Source organism: Urtica dioica, chromosome 6, assembly GCF_054948205.1.
Source record: "Urtica dioica subsp. dioica isolate 48M chromosome 6, U.dioica_male_clone48M_v1_H2, whole genome shotgun sequence".
NCBI classification, from domain to species: domain Eukaryota; kingdom Viridiplantae; phylum Streptophyta; class Magnoliopsida; order Rosales; family Urticaceae; genus Urtica; species Urtica dioica.
Window position 1 is genome coordinate 38,058,615 of NC_142761.1, and position 18,744 is coordinate 38,077,358.

The 18,744-nt window shown below is 40.7% G+C and overlaps 1 protein-coding gene across 1 annotated transcript; it reads left to right on the top strand.

Annotated features, from left to right (window-relative positions):
- Positions 1 to 3,069: 3,069 nt before the first annotated feature.
- LOC149393937 (uncharacterized) lies at positions 3,070 to 17,974 on the top strand. The gene is made up of 6 exons (XM_089618216.1): positions 3,070 to 4,706; positions 4,892 to 4,994; positions 5,066 to 5,159; positions 5,903 to 6,299; positions 17,656 to 17,677; positions 17,780 to 17,974. Exons 1-6 carry the CDS (start codon positions 3,193 to 3,195, stop codon positions 17,972 to 17,974), a joined length of 2,325 nt encoding a protein of 774 aa, XP_089474342.1. The 5' UTR covers positions 3,070 to 3,192.
- The last annotated feature ends 770 nt before the right edge of the window (positions 17,975 to 18,744 follow it).

An 18,744-nucleotide genomic window follows, 5' to 3' on the forward strand; every position in this document is an offset into this window, starting at 1 on the left:
GGTGCGACAAAGGAAGAAATTACTAAGAGTCGCCTCACAAGAAGGGGTCGTCGAGAACATCAACCTCACATACGAGGAATAGACGAAGAGAGTTGTGTATCTACATAACGATGCAATTGTCGTCAAAGCCAATGTGACCAATAATTTGGTGAAAAAGGGTTCTCATTGACAATAGCAACTCGGCCGATAAAATATTCAAGACACACTTAGAGCGCATGAAGTTTGGCAGCTACGCCCAACTCCGATACAAACACCTCTTTTTGGGTTCACTGGAGAACGAGTTATGATCGAAGACGTCATCGATATGTTGGTAATTATCTAGGGTTAAGAAAAGATTTAACGCTTCGAGCAAGCGGTGGAATTTTAAAATTTTCTTTCAACACTACTACAAATAAGCCTTTCTGGTGCGGAAGGGCATTAGGTGCGACTTGTCGCACCTAAATGGGCAACAGGTGCGACTTGTCGCACCCAAAGGGCTCCAAAAATGGAAAAAAATTCGCTGATTTTAAGTGGTATTGGGTGCGACTAGTCGCACCTAATAGTTTTGAAACCTTTCAGGTGCGACTAGTCGCACCTGAAAGTCTTAAAAAAAATAAGCGCTCAACTTCACCCTCTCATTTTTTTCATTTGTCTGACGTGGTATTTATTTATTTATTTTTTTTTTTTACTTTCAGGTGCGACTAGTCGCACCTATTGGAGTATCAGGTGCGACTTTGTCGCACCTGATTACTAGGGTTTGTTTTTAAACAGCTCGACTTCTTCATCTCTTCACAACAGCCCTCCCTCTCTCTCTCCCTCTGTGACTCTCCCTCCCTCTGCGACTCTCCCTCCCTCTGCGACTCTCCCTCCCACCACCGTGAGCCACCACCGCGAGCCACCACCATCTCCCTCGCTCTCTTTTCCGAGGTACCACCGCGAGCCACCACCTAGGCCACCACCGCGAGCCACCACCGAGGCCACCACCGCGAGCCACCACCGTGAGCCACCACCGCGAGCCACCACCATCTCCCTCGCTCTCTCCTTTCCGAGCCACCACCGCGGGCCACCACCGCGAGCCACCACCACAATCTCTCCGTCACCACCACCTCCGACCACCATCCCTCCGCCACGACCCCCTCCGACCACTATCTTCTCAGCCTCGGTATGTTTTTTATTTTATTTTTATTTTATTTTTGTAAATTATGACCTTTAGTCGTGCCTCGGCAGCCCCGGCCATCATCTCGCAGCCCCGTCCTCGCCGCGTCGCCTCAGCCCCGTCCTCGCCGCGTCGACTCAGCCCCGTCCTCGCCGCGTCGACTCAGCCCCGTCCTCGCCGCGTCGCATCAGCCCCGTCCTCGCCGCGTCGCCTCAGCCCCGTCCTCGTCGCGTCGCCTCCGCGTTGCCGCGCCTTGTACCTCGCAGCCCCGTCGGTGAAGGTTAGTGGTTATTTATGTTAATTAAATTAATTGATTAGTTATAGTAATTAGTTAGTTAAGTTCATAAATTAGGTAAATAAATTTGTTAAGTTGTTATTTATGTAATTAATTCACATGTTTATAAAAATGCTAATTAGTTATTACATTTTAATAAGTATGTTAATATGTTAGGTTAATAAGTAGTTAATTTAATTCACTTGTTGATTAATTTGTTAATTTAATGAATGAAGTATATTTGTGTTTAATAAGTACATGTATTAATTATTGTAGTTATAATTGTTAACATATATAGTGTTTATAATTAGTTTAGTTAACTAATTAATTTGTAGTGGAAATCAAATTGGTTATAAGTTGTTAGTTTAGTTAACTAATTAATTTGTAGTTTAATTGTTAACAATTTGTACTTAATAATGAAATTGGTTATGTAACTAATTTTAAATTTTAAATGTTAGTTTAATTAAGATTGAAATTGGTTAATTGTTTAAACTATAGACATTGATAAAATGTTGTGACCGAGCCACGGAGGCTCGGTTTAGGACTTAGTTAATTAATATGATAGTTTCTGGATGGATTTTAAATGTTTTTAAAGTAGTTTGCAGGTTTTTGGTTTAACAATATTATAGGGGAAACTCTGCCAAAATTTCGGTAGAGTTTTGAACCAATTAGAATCGAAATCCACTAGAAACAGTCCATTTTAAAAAACAATCCATTTTCAAGGATTGTTTCCAGGATTTTGAGGCGCTTTAGTATCTTTCCCACAATTTCTACAATCCATTTTAAAAAAATAAGATACCTTTCACAGTCTCTCTCTCATTCCTTCTAAATTCGCTCTCGGTCCTTTAGTAAGATCGGACTTTCAATGCTAATTAATAATTCTCGTTGTCTTTCTCGTTCAGCGAAATCAATGTCTAATCCAAGTAGAGATTGGGTTACCGAGAACGAGAGGTTGAGCTTGCAGTATAAAACAGGGGTTAACGAGTTTATCCGCATTGCAAGCAGACAACCGAACGAAAATGGCCAATATCGTTGTCCTTGCAAGTCTTGCAACAACGTGAGATGGCACGCCATCGGGGTCGTAAGGCATCACCTCCTGGACAATGGGATTACCCCAGGCTACATAGAATGGTATCATCACGGCGAGCGCCTTGTCCTTACTCATGGTGAAGACCCCATTGGAACTGATCAGAGAGAAGTAGGAGGATTGCACGATGCCCTGCATGATATCATGGACCACGAGGATTTCGACAACTTTGCGGATCCGACCCCGAGCGAGGTGCGTGTGGAGGAGCAAGTGGAAGACTTATTTGCTGAGTTGGAAGCGGAATTGTACCCTGGATGCAAAGAGTTTTCGTCTTTGTCGTTCTTGGTTTCGTTGATGCACATCAAAGTCACGAACCATTGGACGAACAAGTCGTTCACAGAACTCTTGCAGCTCTTGAGGAAGTCTCATCCAACCCGTAACCGAATTCCGGAAAAGCACTACGAGGCAAAGGCAAAACTGAAGCGCTTCGGCATGGGGTACGAGATGATCGACGTGTGCACAAACGACTGCGTCTTGTTTCGAAAAGATCTCGAGAAAGCTGAAGTGTGCCCAGTTTGCAGCGAGAGCAGATGGAAGCCGACTGGGAAACAGATACCGCAAAAGATATTGCGATATTTTCCCCTGAAAGATCGATTGAAGCGGTTGTACGCCTCTCGACACACGTCGCTTCAGATGCAGTGGCACGAAAGAGATCGCGTCAGAGAATAAGGCATTTTGCGACATCCTACGGATGGTATGACGTGGAAGAACCTGGACGAGAGATACCCAGAATTTGCCGAAGAGCCTCGGAACGTGCGGCTTGGATTAGCTTCTGATGGGTTCAACCCGTTTGGAGAAATGAGTCTAGCGTACAGCATGTGGCCTGTGATGCTGACTGCGTACAACTTGCCGCCTTGGTTGTGCATGAAGAAAGAGTACCTTATGCTGACGCTTCTGATTCCCGGGCCGAGCTCACCAGGAAAAAACATGGACGTGTTCTTGCAGCCACTAGTTGAAGAGCTGAAAGAATTGTGGGAGACGGGATTCAACGTTCGGGATGGAGCCAACGATGAAGTGTTTCGGTTGCGTGCTGCGCTACTATGGACGATAAACGACTTTCCGGCTCGATCGTATTTATCGGGATGGAGTGGCCAAGGGTATCTCGCTTGCCCCACGTGCAGCCTTGACACGCCGTCACTGAAAGTCAGAAACAGAATTGTGTACTACGACCATCGTCGATTTTTGCCCACGCGTTACCGATTGAGGAAAACTAGCGATCACTACACAAATTGCCACGAGAGACGCAGTAAACCCGACAAGTTGACTTTGCAAGACATACTAGCTCAGTTGGCTAGTGTTTCTTGCACGAAAACTGGCAAACACGCTGGTTCCGTTGGCAGAAAACGAAAGCGAGCCGAGAGTGAGCTTAATTGGGCGAAGAAAAGCATCTTCTACGAGTTGCCTTACTGGTCAGAGTTGGAGTTGAAGCACAACTTGGATGTCATGCACGTAGAGAAGAACGTGTGCGAGAATCTTCTTGGGACCATGCTTAGCTTAGAAAAGAAAAACTATGACACCGAGAATGCGAGGTTTGATTTAATGGACTTGAAAATCAAAACCAGTTTGCACTTGCAAGAACAAGGGAATGGGTGGTACAAACCGCAAGCAGCGTACACTTTGACCCTTGAGCAGAGGCAGCAGTTTACCGAGTTCCTCCAATCTGTCAAATTTCCAGATGACCTTGCTGGTAATTTGAAGAAAAACGTGACTGCTGACGGGAAGCTCACAGGTTTGAAGTCGCACGATTTCCACGTGATCTTGCAGAGGTTGTTGGCTGTTGGTATTCGCCCTTTTGTGCCAAAGGCAATACAGGATACGATCTCCGAACTTTGCAACTTTTTCAAGTTGATTAGTTCTAGAACGTTGAGAGTGGAAGATCTCGAAAAAGCGCAAAATTTCATTGTCGAGATACTATGTAAGCTTGAGATGATATTTCCACCTGCTTTTTTCACGATCATGGTTCACGTGGCGATTCATCTACCAGAGGAAGCGTTGTATGGCGGCCCGGTTCATATGCGGTGGATGTACCCTTTTGAGAGATACCTTGGGACGTTAAAACATTTTGTAAAAAACAGAGCTAGGCCTGAAGGCTCTATTGCGGAAGCTTACGTTGTAGAAGAAGCTCTAACGTTCGTTGGAAGGTATCTGGAGGATAATAAAAGTGTTAATGAAGTTCCAGTTCGAGAGCTTTCTGTTTTTCGATCCGAGATGTGTGTGCCTTATGGGATGATGAAGCCGATAATATTAGACGATGAGCAGAGAGAGAAGGCGGAGTGGTATATATATACTAATTGTCCTGAAGTAGATCCATATTTGCTGTAAGTTTATCGATCCATGTGTTTCTCTAAGTTATTCCATTGTTAATCTGTTATTTGAGTAAAGTTTCGAACAACAGTGAGCATTTGGAACTCATACGACGGAATTCTCAAGTGGGCATTGAAGATGCTGAACTCGAAGCAACGCATAGAAAAGAATTCAAAGATTGGTCTGCAAAAAAGGTAAACCCTAAACCTTAAACCAAATAATTCAAAGAGTTAAAAGTGCTAAGAATTCCTTTGTTTTGAACCAGATTTATGACATAAAAGTTAGTGGCTCTGACGTGTCTGAAGAGCTCTACGCATTGTCTGTCGGTTCATTGGAAATCGCCCATCAATATCCGAGCTGTTTTGTTAACGGCGTGAAGTTCATCACTCGTCGTCGTGATAATCAACGAATAACTCAAAACAGTGGTGTATGTGTGCCCGTGGATGAGTACAATTTCTACGGACGAATGGAAGATGTCATCGTGCTTAACTATAGACATAACTGTCGTGTCGTACTATTCAAATGCATTTGGTATGGTGACAAGTACAATACAGGGCGAATAGTGCATATTGATAAGATTACTGGAGCGACGAGTTCTTATACCGCTAAAGAGTGGTTTACAAATGAGCCGTTCGTACTCGCGACTCAGGCGAAACAAGTCTTCTACATCCAAGATCTTGTTAAAGGTGGCGATTGGGAAATTGTTCAGGAATGCAATCATCGAGGGATTTGGGACATTCCTGAAGTTGACCCTACCACATCAGCCTTGGTCCCATTGACAATAGAATTGTCAAACATCGAAGGTCTGAATCATCGACACGAAACCGTTGAAATTGAGCTAATCAGTATCGTTGACGATGATGAAGAATTTGATGAGGATAATGAGGCACACATCGTTTTTGAGGGAGAAGATGTTGATGTAGATATAGAAGATACTAACATTATAGGTAGTGATGATGATGAATGAGTAATATTTATCTAATATGTAACAACGGTTTTCCTCCGCCATATGTGAGGGCATTGTAATAAAATTTCGTGGTGTCGTCCAGGTTTCGTTGTTTTCTAATTTTGTTTTCTTCTTATAGGATGTCGACTGGAGTAGGTGGAGGCGAGGATCCACCACAGACGCCGGGATCCTCCGGATCGAAGAACACACGTGGACCAACGAAGGGTCTCGTGTCAGCGAGAGTAGGGGTAGGGACTCCTGGTGCGAATGTAGTTCGCTACGATCGGCGACACATGATGTTCTATCAGGACATCATGGAGCAAAATCCCTTGATCGGCACCTTCTCGAACTGTCTTAGAAACTTGATCAAGGCGACGTTTCAAGCACACGCAAATGACTGGAATGAAGTCGAGCCTCAGCATGTGACGGCCGTTATGACCGCAATCCATAACGAGTACCGTTTTGTGTACGAGGATCCTGCAACTGGCGAGAGAGTGCCAGCTGATTGCATTCGCAACGAGATAGAGTCTACTATCATTCGCGAAATGAAGCGGTTGCGACGCAACCAAAAGTCAAAGTTATCATCTAGATTCTTCAACAAGTTTTGCGGGAAAATAGAGCTCGCCAGAGAAGAAACACCAAAGGGCTATACGCACGAGGCTTGGTTGAAGGCAATAGAGGTGTTCAACACACCGGAACATAAGGTATGAGTTGAACATGAATTTTTTTTTCTCATCGAATCGAATTAAATGAATTTATGTCTCGCAGGAAAAGGCTGACCGCAACCGACTAAATGCGAAGAAGAAGCAGACAAAGGCCAGACAAGGGTCGATACTTTTTTTCGCTCATCGACAGAAGAGCGTAAGTTGCTTAATTTTTATTAACATTAGACACATTAGTCTTATTTTGATGATTAAAACTTGTAGAGGAAGGAGGATGGGACATTGTCCTCCGCATTAGCGACGTGGGAGAAAAAACATCAAGATATTAACGGCAACTGGACAATGCCCTTCGCGAGTCAACAATTTGTAAGTTATTTTATTTAATTACTTAATAATAATTATATAATAATTTTATTTGGTTTTTTTGTAAAGGCGCGAATCAACGCCCAAGTGGCAGATATTTTGCGACAAGCGGAGGAGAGAGGCGAAGAGGTGAGCCTCGAACGCACAGAGGAGTATTCAATGCATGACATTCTCGGGCCACGCCGTGATTGGGATGTCGGGATAGGACCCACGACACCAGTTGGGGCTTTGAGTGTGGCTCGAGCTCAAGATGGAAGCTCGTCTGGTTCGTCACCTCAGTCACGCGCCGATCCAGTACTGTATACCGAGTTGCAAGCTCAGTTGGCAGCACAACAAGCTCAAATGGCGGCACAACAAATGCAGATGGAAGAGATGCAGCGACAGCTGCTTTCGTTTACACAGATGCATACTCAGGCTTCCCCTACACCGACATCAGCGGCAATGGCTGATAATGAAACGCCAGGTTCTGCGGAATTTCAGCGTGATCGTCCTAGCGGTAGCGGCAATGGCCGAGGAGGAAGCAGCAGTAGTGGCCGCGGAGGCAACTTATTTGGAGGAAGAGGAAATTCCTCCATAGATAAGTTTTATAGGCAACAACGAAAATAGTTGCACTTGTATATTTTTATATTAGCGAACAAACTCGTATTAGTTGCTTGTATATTAAAAATATTTTAATATGAAATATTAATTTCTAATTCTAATTATAATTCTATTATATTTCTAATAAAATTAATTTCTAATTCTAATAATATTATATTCTAATTCTAATATTTGTAAAAAAAATTTAAAATAAATTGGGAATCGGGTGCGACTAGTCGCACCCAATACTATGGCGGGAAGGGTATTGGGTGCGACTGGTCGCACCCAATAAGTTGGCGGGTAAGCTATTGGGTGCGACTAGTCGCACCCAATAAGTTGGCGGGTAGGGTATTGGGTGCGACATGTCGCACCCAAAAGTCAAATTCCCTCATTCCTACGGAAAAATAGGCGCGACTTCAGATGCGATAAGTCGCACCTAATAGTATATACTATTGGGTGCGACATGTCGCACCCAATAGTATTAGCTGCGGACTATTAGGTGCGACTTAGTCGCACCTAAAGTCGCACCCGATAGTACTATCGGGTGCGACTCGGTGGGCATCAGGTGCGACTTTTGTCGCACCTGATGCCCATATTTGTAGTAGTGCAAACAAGTAAAACGTTTTTACTAACCTAGACAAAGAGCAAGTACATATAAATTAAAACTATAAATGAGCATTATATATTTACTAACCTTTGAGAATCTCGAACGTTGAGAAGCCATAGGAAGATTGAAATGTTCGTCTCCCCTCGCAGCACGTCTGTCTTCTTTCCTCGGGAACTCGAGCAACCACACAAGTTTCTATCACAAGAATCACTCGAGAAAGACAGGAATTAGTGTGTGGGAACTTTTAAACATGACGACTCAAGAACAAGTCTAAGAGTCGAAGAGCTAAAACACTAGGTCAAATGTGGACCTAGGTGCCAAAACAAAAACAAAATAAAACTTGAGAGAGGAAGAGAGAGGGGCGGCCAAATCTATAGAGAGAAGCTCTCAACCTCTAAAACTTTGGAATGAATAAACAATGAGAATGAGGCCTCTATTTATATGGGAGGGATTACCTTCAATAAGGTAGTTTCCTCTTCTATAGAATATCACATATTCATGAGAAAAATTTCCCTTTTTTCGCTTAGAGTCACTCGGCCATAATGCCTTCTAGAAGGCTTGGATTTGTTTCCTCTTTTGTTCTCTCCTTGCTTGTTGGCCGAAATCTCTCTTTCCTCATGGAGGAAATTTGTTTCCTCTTTTTCTTTTGGAAAGTATCTTCATACATTAATGCACAAAATAATCTCTCTTTTACTTTGGGTGATTGGCGGCCAAGAGCATCCAGAATGGGCTTCTAGATGTTTCTTCATTTGTTCATGACAACATAAGAAAGGCCCATTAAGAATTTTCAAGTAAAATTCTATGAAATGAAATTAATCCACAAGGCCCAATAAACTTATCATGGCCGAGTATTAATATGTCATCATATGACATCGTCAAAAAATTTATTGACATTCATTTCATCCTATGTCCAAAAAGACTATAATACCCTTTTGACAATTTTCGTAAAACTTGTCTCGTTCTTGTTTTGAATTAGCTTCTAGTTTAACTATTCCTACTCGATATGATTTGTGATAGTGACCTCATGGATCCAAATGAACAAAGCTTGAGCTAAAATACTTGGACTCAAAAGTTCACAAACTTTTTCCAAGTTTAGCTTAATGTCAACTGATTCCATTAAAGAGTTGACACTGAGAATCTGTCGGTTCAAATGAATTTATTTTCTACTCAAGAATTCAACTAAATTGTGATGAGTGGATCCACTGAATATTATATATGTTTACCCTTCATGAATATCATCAGCTAGTCGGGATTTACAAAATTACCATTTTACCCTTCAAGTTGTTATTTCCTCAACTCCTTTGTCGCTTGTGAATAAGTTAGAAACAATGTATTAATGAGGAGCTAACAAGTCACATTTTTTCATCCAAAAGAGTCAAGACTCAATTTGGACACTGGCCAGTTTATTTATTCACATTCCAAGGAACAAAACATGAGGTGATATACATTGCATTTCAGCAATCTTGTACATGAATTCCATATCTATGAGATCTTTACAAAGTTACTCATGACATCTTCATAACTTAGTACTTCACCAATAGGTCTTGTTAAGAATCACATAGTGAATCCGAACTCTGACTTTCTCAAATGAGAATACGTAAGCTATGAAATGGAATGTCTCATTTCAGGATTGAGGTAAGCATGATGCAATTCATACGTAGTGACCTCGAGACATAAGAGGTTAAATGGTTTGTTCTTATCTTGTCTCTAGAAGTGCACTGGTCAATTCAGTACCTTCGGAAGATACCTAGAAGAACTATAAAGTCTCCAACCCTCAATGTCCCATAAACAGACATCATAGATTCTCCTAACAATCGTACTGAGATCAATAGTCCTTTGATCCTTAGATTGCGAATATATTGTTTTAAGCAAACCATGAAGGGTTTGTTCATGCAAATCTACATTTGTCTCTTCATATGTTGTTAGGTTTGTTTATGGACTAAAGACTAAGGTTTTATCATAAAGCTTCAGAAAATGAAGAATGAATGAACGCTTCAACTTTTATTAACAAATAAACAATTACAAGCAAGAGTCTTCGTGAGACTTTATTACATCAAATGTACAAAAGTAAAGACTACAACTCTTCTTGTGGGCACCATTGACAACAAACTCCCACTTGACTCAAAGAAGATGTGTGTAGTCTTTCATGCCTAATCCTTCTCGATGTTGGTTGAAGACCTTGTTCACTAGGGCCTTGGTGAATGGATCTGCCAGGTTGTCCACCGTTGAGATCTTCTTCACTTCCACGTCTCCGTGCTGCACGATCTCTCGAATCAAATGGTATTTCCTCTCAATATGTTTAGGGCGCTTATGGCTTCGAGGTTCCTTTGAGTTAGCGACAGCCTCACTATTATCACAATAAAGGGTTATGGGCTCGTCGATGTTTGGAACAACTTCCAAATAGTTAAGGAATTTTCTAAGCCATATAGCCTATTTGGATGCTTCACAAGCAGCCACATATTCTGCTTCCATTGTGGAGTCAGTAATGCAAGATTGCATAATACTTCACTACACAACAGCTCCACCATTAAGGATGAACACAGATCCCGAAGTGAATTCCTGGAAGCCTTATCCGCTTGAAAATCGGAGTCGATATATCCCGTCATAGTCAGGTCAATACCTGAATATGTAAGCATCAAGTTCCTAGTTCTTCGAAGATACTTAAGAACATGCTTAACAACAATCCAGTGCTCGGGTCCAGGGTTGGATTGAAAACGGCTAACTACGCCAACTGCGAAGCAGATATCAGGTCTAGTGCAAAGCATAGCATACATGAGACTTTCTACGGATGAGGCGTAAGGAATTTTTCTCATGTCCTCAATCTCTTGTGCAGTCTTGGGAGACTGTTCCTTAGAGAGTGAGACTCCATGCCTAAAGGGTGTTTGGCCCTTCTTGGAGTCTTGCATTGAGAAGCGATCCATCAGCTTATCAATATAAGATGCTTGAGAGAGCGACAGAGTCCGGTTCTTCCTATCTCGAAATATTTGGATCCCCAGAATGTACGCGGCTTCTCCTAGATCCTTCATATCAAATTGCTTTACCAGCCAGACATTAACCTCAGATAACTTACCCACATCATTACCTATGAGAAATATATCATCGACATATAGTACCAGAAACACAACTTTACCTTTGTGTAGTAACTTGTAAACACACGGCTTATCTATTGACTGCTCAAAGCCGAAGCTCTTCACAGTTTCATCGAATCTAATATTCCATGACCTAGATGCTTGCTTTAATCCATAAATGGACTTAAGCAACTCACAAACCTTGGTCTCTTGACTTTCTTCCACGAAACCGTCTGGTTGAGCCATATAAATGCGCTCGTCAAGATTGACATTCAGGAAGACAGTCTTGACATCCATTTGCCAGATCTCATAGTCGAGAGCTGCATCTATGGATAGAAGTATGCGGATGGATTTAAGCGTCGCGACTAGCGAGAAGGTTTCTTCATAGTCAATTCCTTCTTGTTGGGTATAACCCTTAGCCACAAGTCGTGCTTTGAACGTCTTGACATTTCCATCCGGACCCATTTTCTTCTTGTATATCCACTTACACCTTACGGGTTTAATCCCTTCCGGAAGGTCTACAAGTTTCCAGACTTTGTTGATATACATCGAGTGCATTTCAACTTTCATGGCGTCAAGCCAATGGTTTGATTCAGAACAAGCCATCGCTTGGCTATTGGAAACAGGGTCATCCATGTCAGAGACGGCTACGAGAGTGTCTCAATAGGACATGTACCTGTCAGGCTTTTGAGTATCCCTCCAACTACGTTGAAGTACTACTTGACGAGATGCTGATGAGCTAGGTTGTGTTTTAGTTGGGGTAAGAACGGTTCTTACAGATGAGGTAGAAGCTTCCTCACCCAACTTTTCTTCAAGCACAATTTTGCTTCTAGGTTTTACATCTTTCATAAAGTTCTCTTCAAGGAAACGAGCATTCGTGCTAACGAAAGTCTTATCGTCCTCGGAACTATAGAATGTGAAAACTTTGGTTTTCTTTGGATATCCAACAAACAGACGTAATTCTGACATACTAACCAACTTGCTAGTCTTTTGCCTCAGCACGTGTGGGTGGCAACCCCAAATTTTGATGCGGCCAAGATTTGCTTTACGGCCAGTCCATCATTCATAAGGAGTACCAGGAACATTTTTAGACGAAACTTGGTTCAAAATGTAAGCGACTGTTTCGAGGGCATATCCCCAAAAGGAAAGAGGGAGTGATGAGCAACTCATCATTGATCTAACCATCTCCATAAGAGTTCGGTTTCTTCTCTTTGACACTCCGTTTTGTTGAGGTGTACCGGGTGCGGTAAGCTGAGAAGCGGTACTTTCTTCTTAGAGAAAGTCATCGAACTCTCCAGACATATACTCACCACCTCGATCGGATCGAAGGGTTTTGATCACTTTGCCAGTTTGCTTTTCCACTAAAGCCCTAAAGACCTTAAATACGTTAAAGGTCTCGGATTTGTGTTCGAGGAAATAGACAAAACTGTATCTTGAGTAATCATCAGTGAAGGTAACGAAGTATTCGTATCCTCCCCGTGCCTGTTGACTGAGCGGACCACATACATCGGAATATACTAGTTCGAGCAACTCAGTGGCTCTTCAAACCTTATCGGAGAAAAGTCGCTTAGTCATTTTTCCTTCTATGCAAGATTCACAAGTAGGTAGTGAACCTATTGCAGAGGCTTGGAGTGGACCATCTCTCACAAGTCTCTTAATCATGTCTAGAATGATATGACCAAGTCTTACGTACCAGAGATATGTTGATTTTATTAGATCGGATGATTCAGATAGTTTGATCCTCTTTCGCTCCCTAACTCATTATCTATTTCGGTGTCTAAAAGAGAAGGTTGAGTGGGATAAATGTAAAAAACGGCATTCTTCATACATGCATCAGTGACAAAAGAGTTATCAGGAAACGAAATACGAATTCCATTCTTAATGAACTTTAAACAATAATCTTGCTCAAGAAGACGAGCAACATATATTAAGTTCTTTCCAAAGGAAGGAACGAAATAAACATTATTCAAGTTTAAAGTGCGGTCTTCAAAAGACAGCGTCACGGATCCCACAGCCTTCGCAGACACCAGGCTCCCATCACCCCATTTGAAACAGAAGTCGCCTTCCTCCAAGCTTTTGGTTTTCTTGAAACCAGTCAAGGAACAACAAATATGGTTAGTAGCAGCGGAGTCAAGAATCCACGTTGATACATTATTAGCTACTAAGCATGCTTCGGTAATTAGTACAATACTATGTTCATTTGCTTTGAGATAGGCAGGACAGTTCTTCTTCTCGGCCTTGTGAGGTCTCTTCTTAGATCCAGAGGTGGAGGCTTTGTGCTCATTAGCATGTACCTCTCCTTGATTCCTCTTTCTCTTAGTGAGACCTTCAGCAGTGTGAAGCTCCTTCATTAGCTCAGTAACAGTGTACTCTAGATTGTTCATGGAGTAGTTCAGCTTGAAGGTATCGAAAGATTTCGGGGAGAGTTTCTAAGATCATATATATTTTGGTCTCCTCCTCAATCTCAGATCCTAGGATTTCCATCTTATTCAGGTAACTAATGATCAGTATCATATGGTCCTTGATAGGAGTCCCAGCCTTCATGCGACAGTTCATAAATTGTCTGACTGCTTGTTGTCTGGCCTGACGCCCTTGCCCTCCAAACATCTCATGGAGATTGTAGAGCATGTCGGCGGCAGTCTCAATATCACGATGTTGTTGTTGCAACACATTGTTCATTGATCCTAAGATATAGCACCTCACAATCTCATCGGATCGGAGCCAGGCCGCCAAGGCGTCTTTTTCCTCTTGTGTTGAATCATCATTCGTTTGAGGACAGGGGGTGGTGAGTACCCATTTGTGCTTCTTAACGGAAAGGACGATGTCAAGGTTACGATTTGAATCTACGTAGTTCTCGGTTTCGAGTTTATTCGAGGAAAGAATGGTTGAGAGAGGATTGAGAGACATATTGCATATAAGAGTTGAAACAAGTTTATGATTAGTCTTTGGTTTAGGATTTAATTTTTTAATTGATAAAATCCAAAGGTGTTATAAACCAAATGATAATTTACTCCCTCAAGAGAAGACCGCAAAAAATCTCCATTTATAAGTAAATGACACATCATTAATGCTTAGCCAAGATGTCAATACATCAATTTTGACTAGCGACCTTTTAAATTGGTTTGATCACTCATATCCTTTCGCAGAGCCTCAAAGGAGGATTAATAGGGATTGGGCCTAAGTGTGCAACCAACCACTTAGTACAAAAGGTCAAATTTGAAAAAACAATCCCCCAAGAGGAGGCCTTGTCTCCATTGTATCACTCTCGAACGTAGCTCATTGAGCAATAATCGAAGCAAAAACGCCATAGAGTACTCCCATTGAAGAGAGGGCCACAAGAGTGACTCTCAGTCTCACGTTAATTGCTTCTTACATCGGTGTTGGGGATTGTGGGTTACAAACAACAAGTATAACCCTCCCACTTAGTTTTTGGAGTTGGCACATCGTCTTTCTAAGTTCGGAAACAAATTTCCTAGTTATAGAGCGATAGAGTGCACTACTAGAAAGGAATCCTAGATCTTCATGTTCAAGGAAGAGCAGTGTTAGTGCATAAAGGCACAAGGTGCATACTCAGACATTTTCCTATTTTCTATTCGGGAAAGTGCATGAGGGACGTGTGAACTTCATATCACTCGAACTCTTGAAAGTTTGAGATTACACATCTTTTATTTTTCGGCTCGTCTACGAGGAGATCTCCCACTCAAATTTTCAAGAGCATATAGATTTTGAACATATGTGATATAGATATAGTTTTGAAAACATTTTGAAAACTTATTTGATTTGGATGACAAAATATTTTCAAGTTTGAAAGCTAACGGTTTTTCAAAATTCAAACTAGTTTTGTAATAATTCAATTTCAATTAAACTTTCAAAAATCAAACATTTTAATCTTTCACATTATGTTTATAATCTTATAAAAAAAAATTTTGCTCAAGAAAATTTTTTCATTAGAGTTCTATAACTCATGGAGTGGGGTTGAAAATCCGGAATTATAAAAAAACTGGACTTTCGGAACAGCCGCGCACCTCGGATTAAAATCGCCATAGCTGGCGGCTCCAATGTCCTTTTGACCTAAAAAAATGCATTGGAAAGATGACAAATAGACCTTTAATTTGATTCAAGAATCAAGAGTTATGCTACTTTTACTGCGGGTTTTCTCGGGCTCGAAGAAAACTGGAAATAATTAAAGTTTGGACTTTGAGTGCGAAAAACTAATCGAGTGTCACGGAACGTTTTAGGAAGTTGTTAAAGCTTTTATTTGTGTTTTATTAACATTGTAATAACATGGTATAAAAGAAATAACAACAAGCATAAAACGAATCAAGTAAATAAAAGAAACTAGTAAGACAAGATAACAAGTCACAAAAATTTACCGAAATTTCTCAAACTTTAAAAACACGTTTTTCATTATAAAAAATTTAAATATTTTAGAAATCATTCTAATGTGTTTTAATAACATCCCAAACTCATAAAAAATCAAAATGATTTGTAATTTAAAGGCATGAGCAATAAATTTTTAAAAAAATAACTAAGAAAACAATTCTAACTTGTCACAAAATTAGTAAACTTTCGACAACGATTTTCAAGCTCATAATTTTAATTACATGTACATGCATATCTTTGACCATAGCTCTGATACCATTTTTTGGAAATTATCTAGGGTTAAAAAAAGATTTAACCACGAAAGTTTCTATCACAAGAATCACTCGAGAAAGAAATGAATTAGTGTGTGGGCACTTTTAAACACGACGACTCAAGAACAAGTCTAAGAGTCGAAGAGCTAAAACACTAGGTCAAATGTGGACCTAGGTACCAAAACAAAAACGAAAGAAAACTTGAGAGAGGAAGAGAGAGGGGCGACCAAGTCTTGAGAGAGAAGCTCTCAATCTCTAAAACTTTGGAATGAATAAACAATGAGAATGAGCCCTATATTTATAGGGGAGGGATTACCTTCAATAAGGTAGTTTCCTCTTCTATAGAATATCACATATTCATGAGCAAAATTTCCCTTTCTTCCCTTAGAGTCACTCGGCCATAATGCCTTCTAGAAGACTTGGATTTGTTTCCTCTTTTGTTCTCTCCTTGCTTGTTGGCCAAAATCTCTCTTTCCTCATGGAGAAAATTTGTTTCCTCTTTTTCTTTTGGAAAGTATCTTCATACATTAATGCACAAAATAATATCTCTTTTACTTTGGGTGATGGGCAGCCAAGAGCATCCAGAAGGGGCTTCTAGATGTTCCTTCATTTTTCATGACAACATAAGAAAGGCCCATTAAGTATTTTCAAGTAAAATTCTATGAAATGAAATTAATCCACAAGGCCCAATAAACTTATCATGGCCGAGTATTAATATGTCATCATATGACATCGTCAAAAAATTTATTGACATTCATTTCATCCTATGTCCAAAAAGACTATAATACCCTTTTGACAATTTTCGTAAAACTTGTCTCGTTCTTGTTTTGAATTAGCTTCTAGTTTAACTATTCCTACTCGATATGATTTGTGATAGTGATCTCATTGATCCAAATGAACAAAGCTTGAGCTAAAATACTTGGACTCAAAAGTTCACAAACCTTTTCCAAGTTTAGCTTAATGTCAAGTGACTCCACTAAAAGTTGACACTGAGAATCTCTCGGTTCAAATTAATTTATTTTCTACTCAAGAATTCAACTAAATTGTGATGATTGGATCCACTGAATATTATATATGTTTACCCTTCATGAATATCATCAGCTAGTCGGGATTTACAAAATTACCATTTTACCCTTCTAGCTGTTACTTCCTCAACTCTTTTGTCGCTTGTGAATAAGTTAGAAACAATGTATTGACGAGGAGCTAACAAGTCACATTTTTCCATCCAAAAGAGTCAAGACTTAATTTGGACACTGGCCAGTTCATTTATTCACATTCCAAGGAACAAATCATGAGGTGATATACATTGTATTTCAGCAATCTTGTACATGAATTCCATATCTACAAGATCTTCACAAAGTTTTTCATGGTATCTTCATAACTTAGCACTTCACCAATAGGTCTTGTTAAGAATCACATAGTGAATCCGAACTCAGACTTTCTCAAATGAGAATACGTAAGCTATGAAATGGCATGTCTCATTTCAGGATTGAGGTAAGCATGATGCAATTCATACGTAGTGACCTCGAGACATAAGAGGTTAAATAGTTTGTTCTTATCTTGTCTCTAGAAGTGCACTGGTCAATTCAGTACCTTCGGAAGATACCTAGAAGAACTATAAAGTCTCCAACTCTCAATGTCCCATAACCAGACATCATAGATTCTCCTAACAATCGTACTGAGATCAATAGTCCTTTGATCCTTAGATTGCGAATATATTGTTTTAAGCAAACCATGAAGAGTTTGTTAATGCAAATCTACATTTGTCTCTTCATATGTTGTTAGGTTTGTTTATAGACTAACGACTAAGGTTTTATCATAAAGCTTCAGACAAGGAAGAATGAATGAACGTTTCAACTTTTATTAATAAATAAGCAATTACAAGCAAGAGTCTTCGTGAGACTTTATTACATCAAATGTACAAAAGTAAAGACTACAACTCTTCTTGTGGGCACCATTGACAACACGATATACCAGTCACCTTTGGAATTCCTAGGGACATTGAAATCATCCACATGGTTCATTTCCTAGTGGTCGACCAACCATCGGCTTATAATGTCATTATCGATCGACCCAAGCTCAATTGATCAAAGTCTATGACATTCACCTATCACTTACAGGTGAAATTCCCAACTGAAAATGGGATTCGGACCATGGCTGACGATCAAGCTCAAGCCAGAATATGCTACATCCAAGAGATCGATGACAAAGCTTCAGAAAAAATAGTTAATACGAACTTTCAACTGGGAGACGATAATCCATGCGACTTGAAAGAAGCAAGGAAGTTCGAAGAGTTTGACCCTCTGACGAAATAGAGAGACTTAAAGTCTAGACCTCTGACGATCTCATTCCAGTTCTCTTCGACGAATCCAAGCTAGATGACTTTGCGTGGACGCCCAACTTCCACTTGCCATCCAGACTTTACTCGTCGTATTCCTGCGGGAGTTCAAGAATATCTTTGCTTTGACCCATGCTGACATGCCTGGGATTGACCCTGAGGTCATTGTACACCGGTTGAATGACAACCAAAACATCACAAAAAAAGTGCAAGTTAGACGAACATCCAACCCAGAACAATACCTAGTAATAAACAAAGAGGTCGATAAACTTTTTACCATGGATTTTATCCGAAAAGCTAAGTACCCCAAGTGGGTAGCCAACGTTGTGATGGTGAAGAAGCCCAACGGGAAGTAGCGCATTTGCATAGATTACGAAGATCTTAACAAAGTCTGCTCTAAGGACTTCTCCTCTTTCTCGGGCATCGAACAACTAGTCGGCGCCATGGCCGACCATGAGCTGCTCAGCTTCATGGGCGCATATTCGGGCTACAACCAAATTTGCATGCATGAGCCCGATCATATCAAGACGACCTTTGTCAGAGATCGAGGGTTAAACTGTTACAAGGTCATGTTTTTTGGTCTTAAGAATACGGGAGCCACATACCAATGAATGGTCAACTGGATATTCGCCCAAAAAATTGGAAAACAATGAAAATGTACGTGGACGATATGCTCGTCAAAAGCCTAAAAGGTGCTAACCACGTGCAAAATCTAAGGGAGATGTTCACAATTCTCCACTATTACAA

What these genes read in the sequence shown, in the direction of transcription:
- LOC149393937 (XM_089618216.1), top strand. Translation starts at nt 3,193, where the DNA reads ATGACGTGGAAGAACCTGGACGAGAGATACCCAGAATTTGCCGAAGAG. An exon ending in ATCATTCGCGAAATGAAGCG is followed by an intron (nt 6,300 to 17,655) that starts GTTGCGACGCAA and finishes TGGAATTCCTAG; the next exon opens with GGACATTGAAATCATCCACA. An exon ending in ACATTGAAATCATCCACATG is followed by an intron (nt 17,678 to 17,779) that starts GTTCATTTCCTA and finishes TATCACTTACAG; the next exon opens with GTGAAATTCCCAACTGAAAA.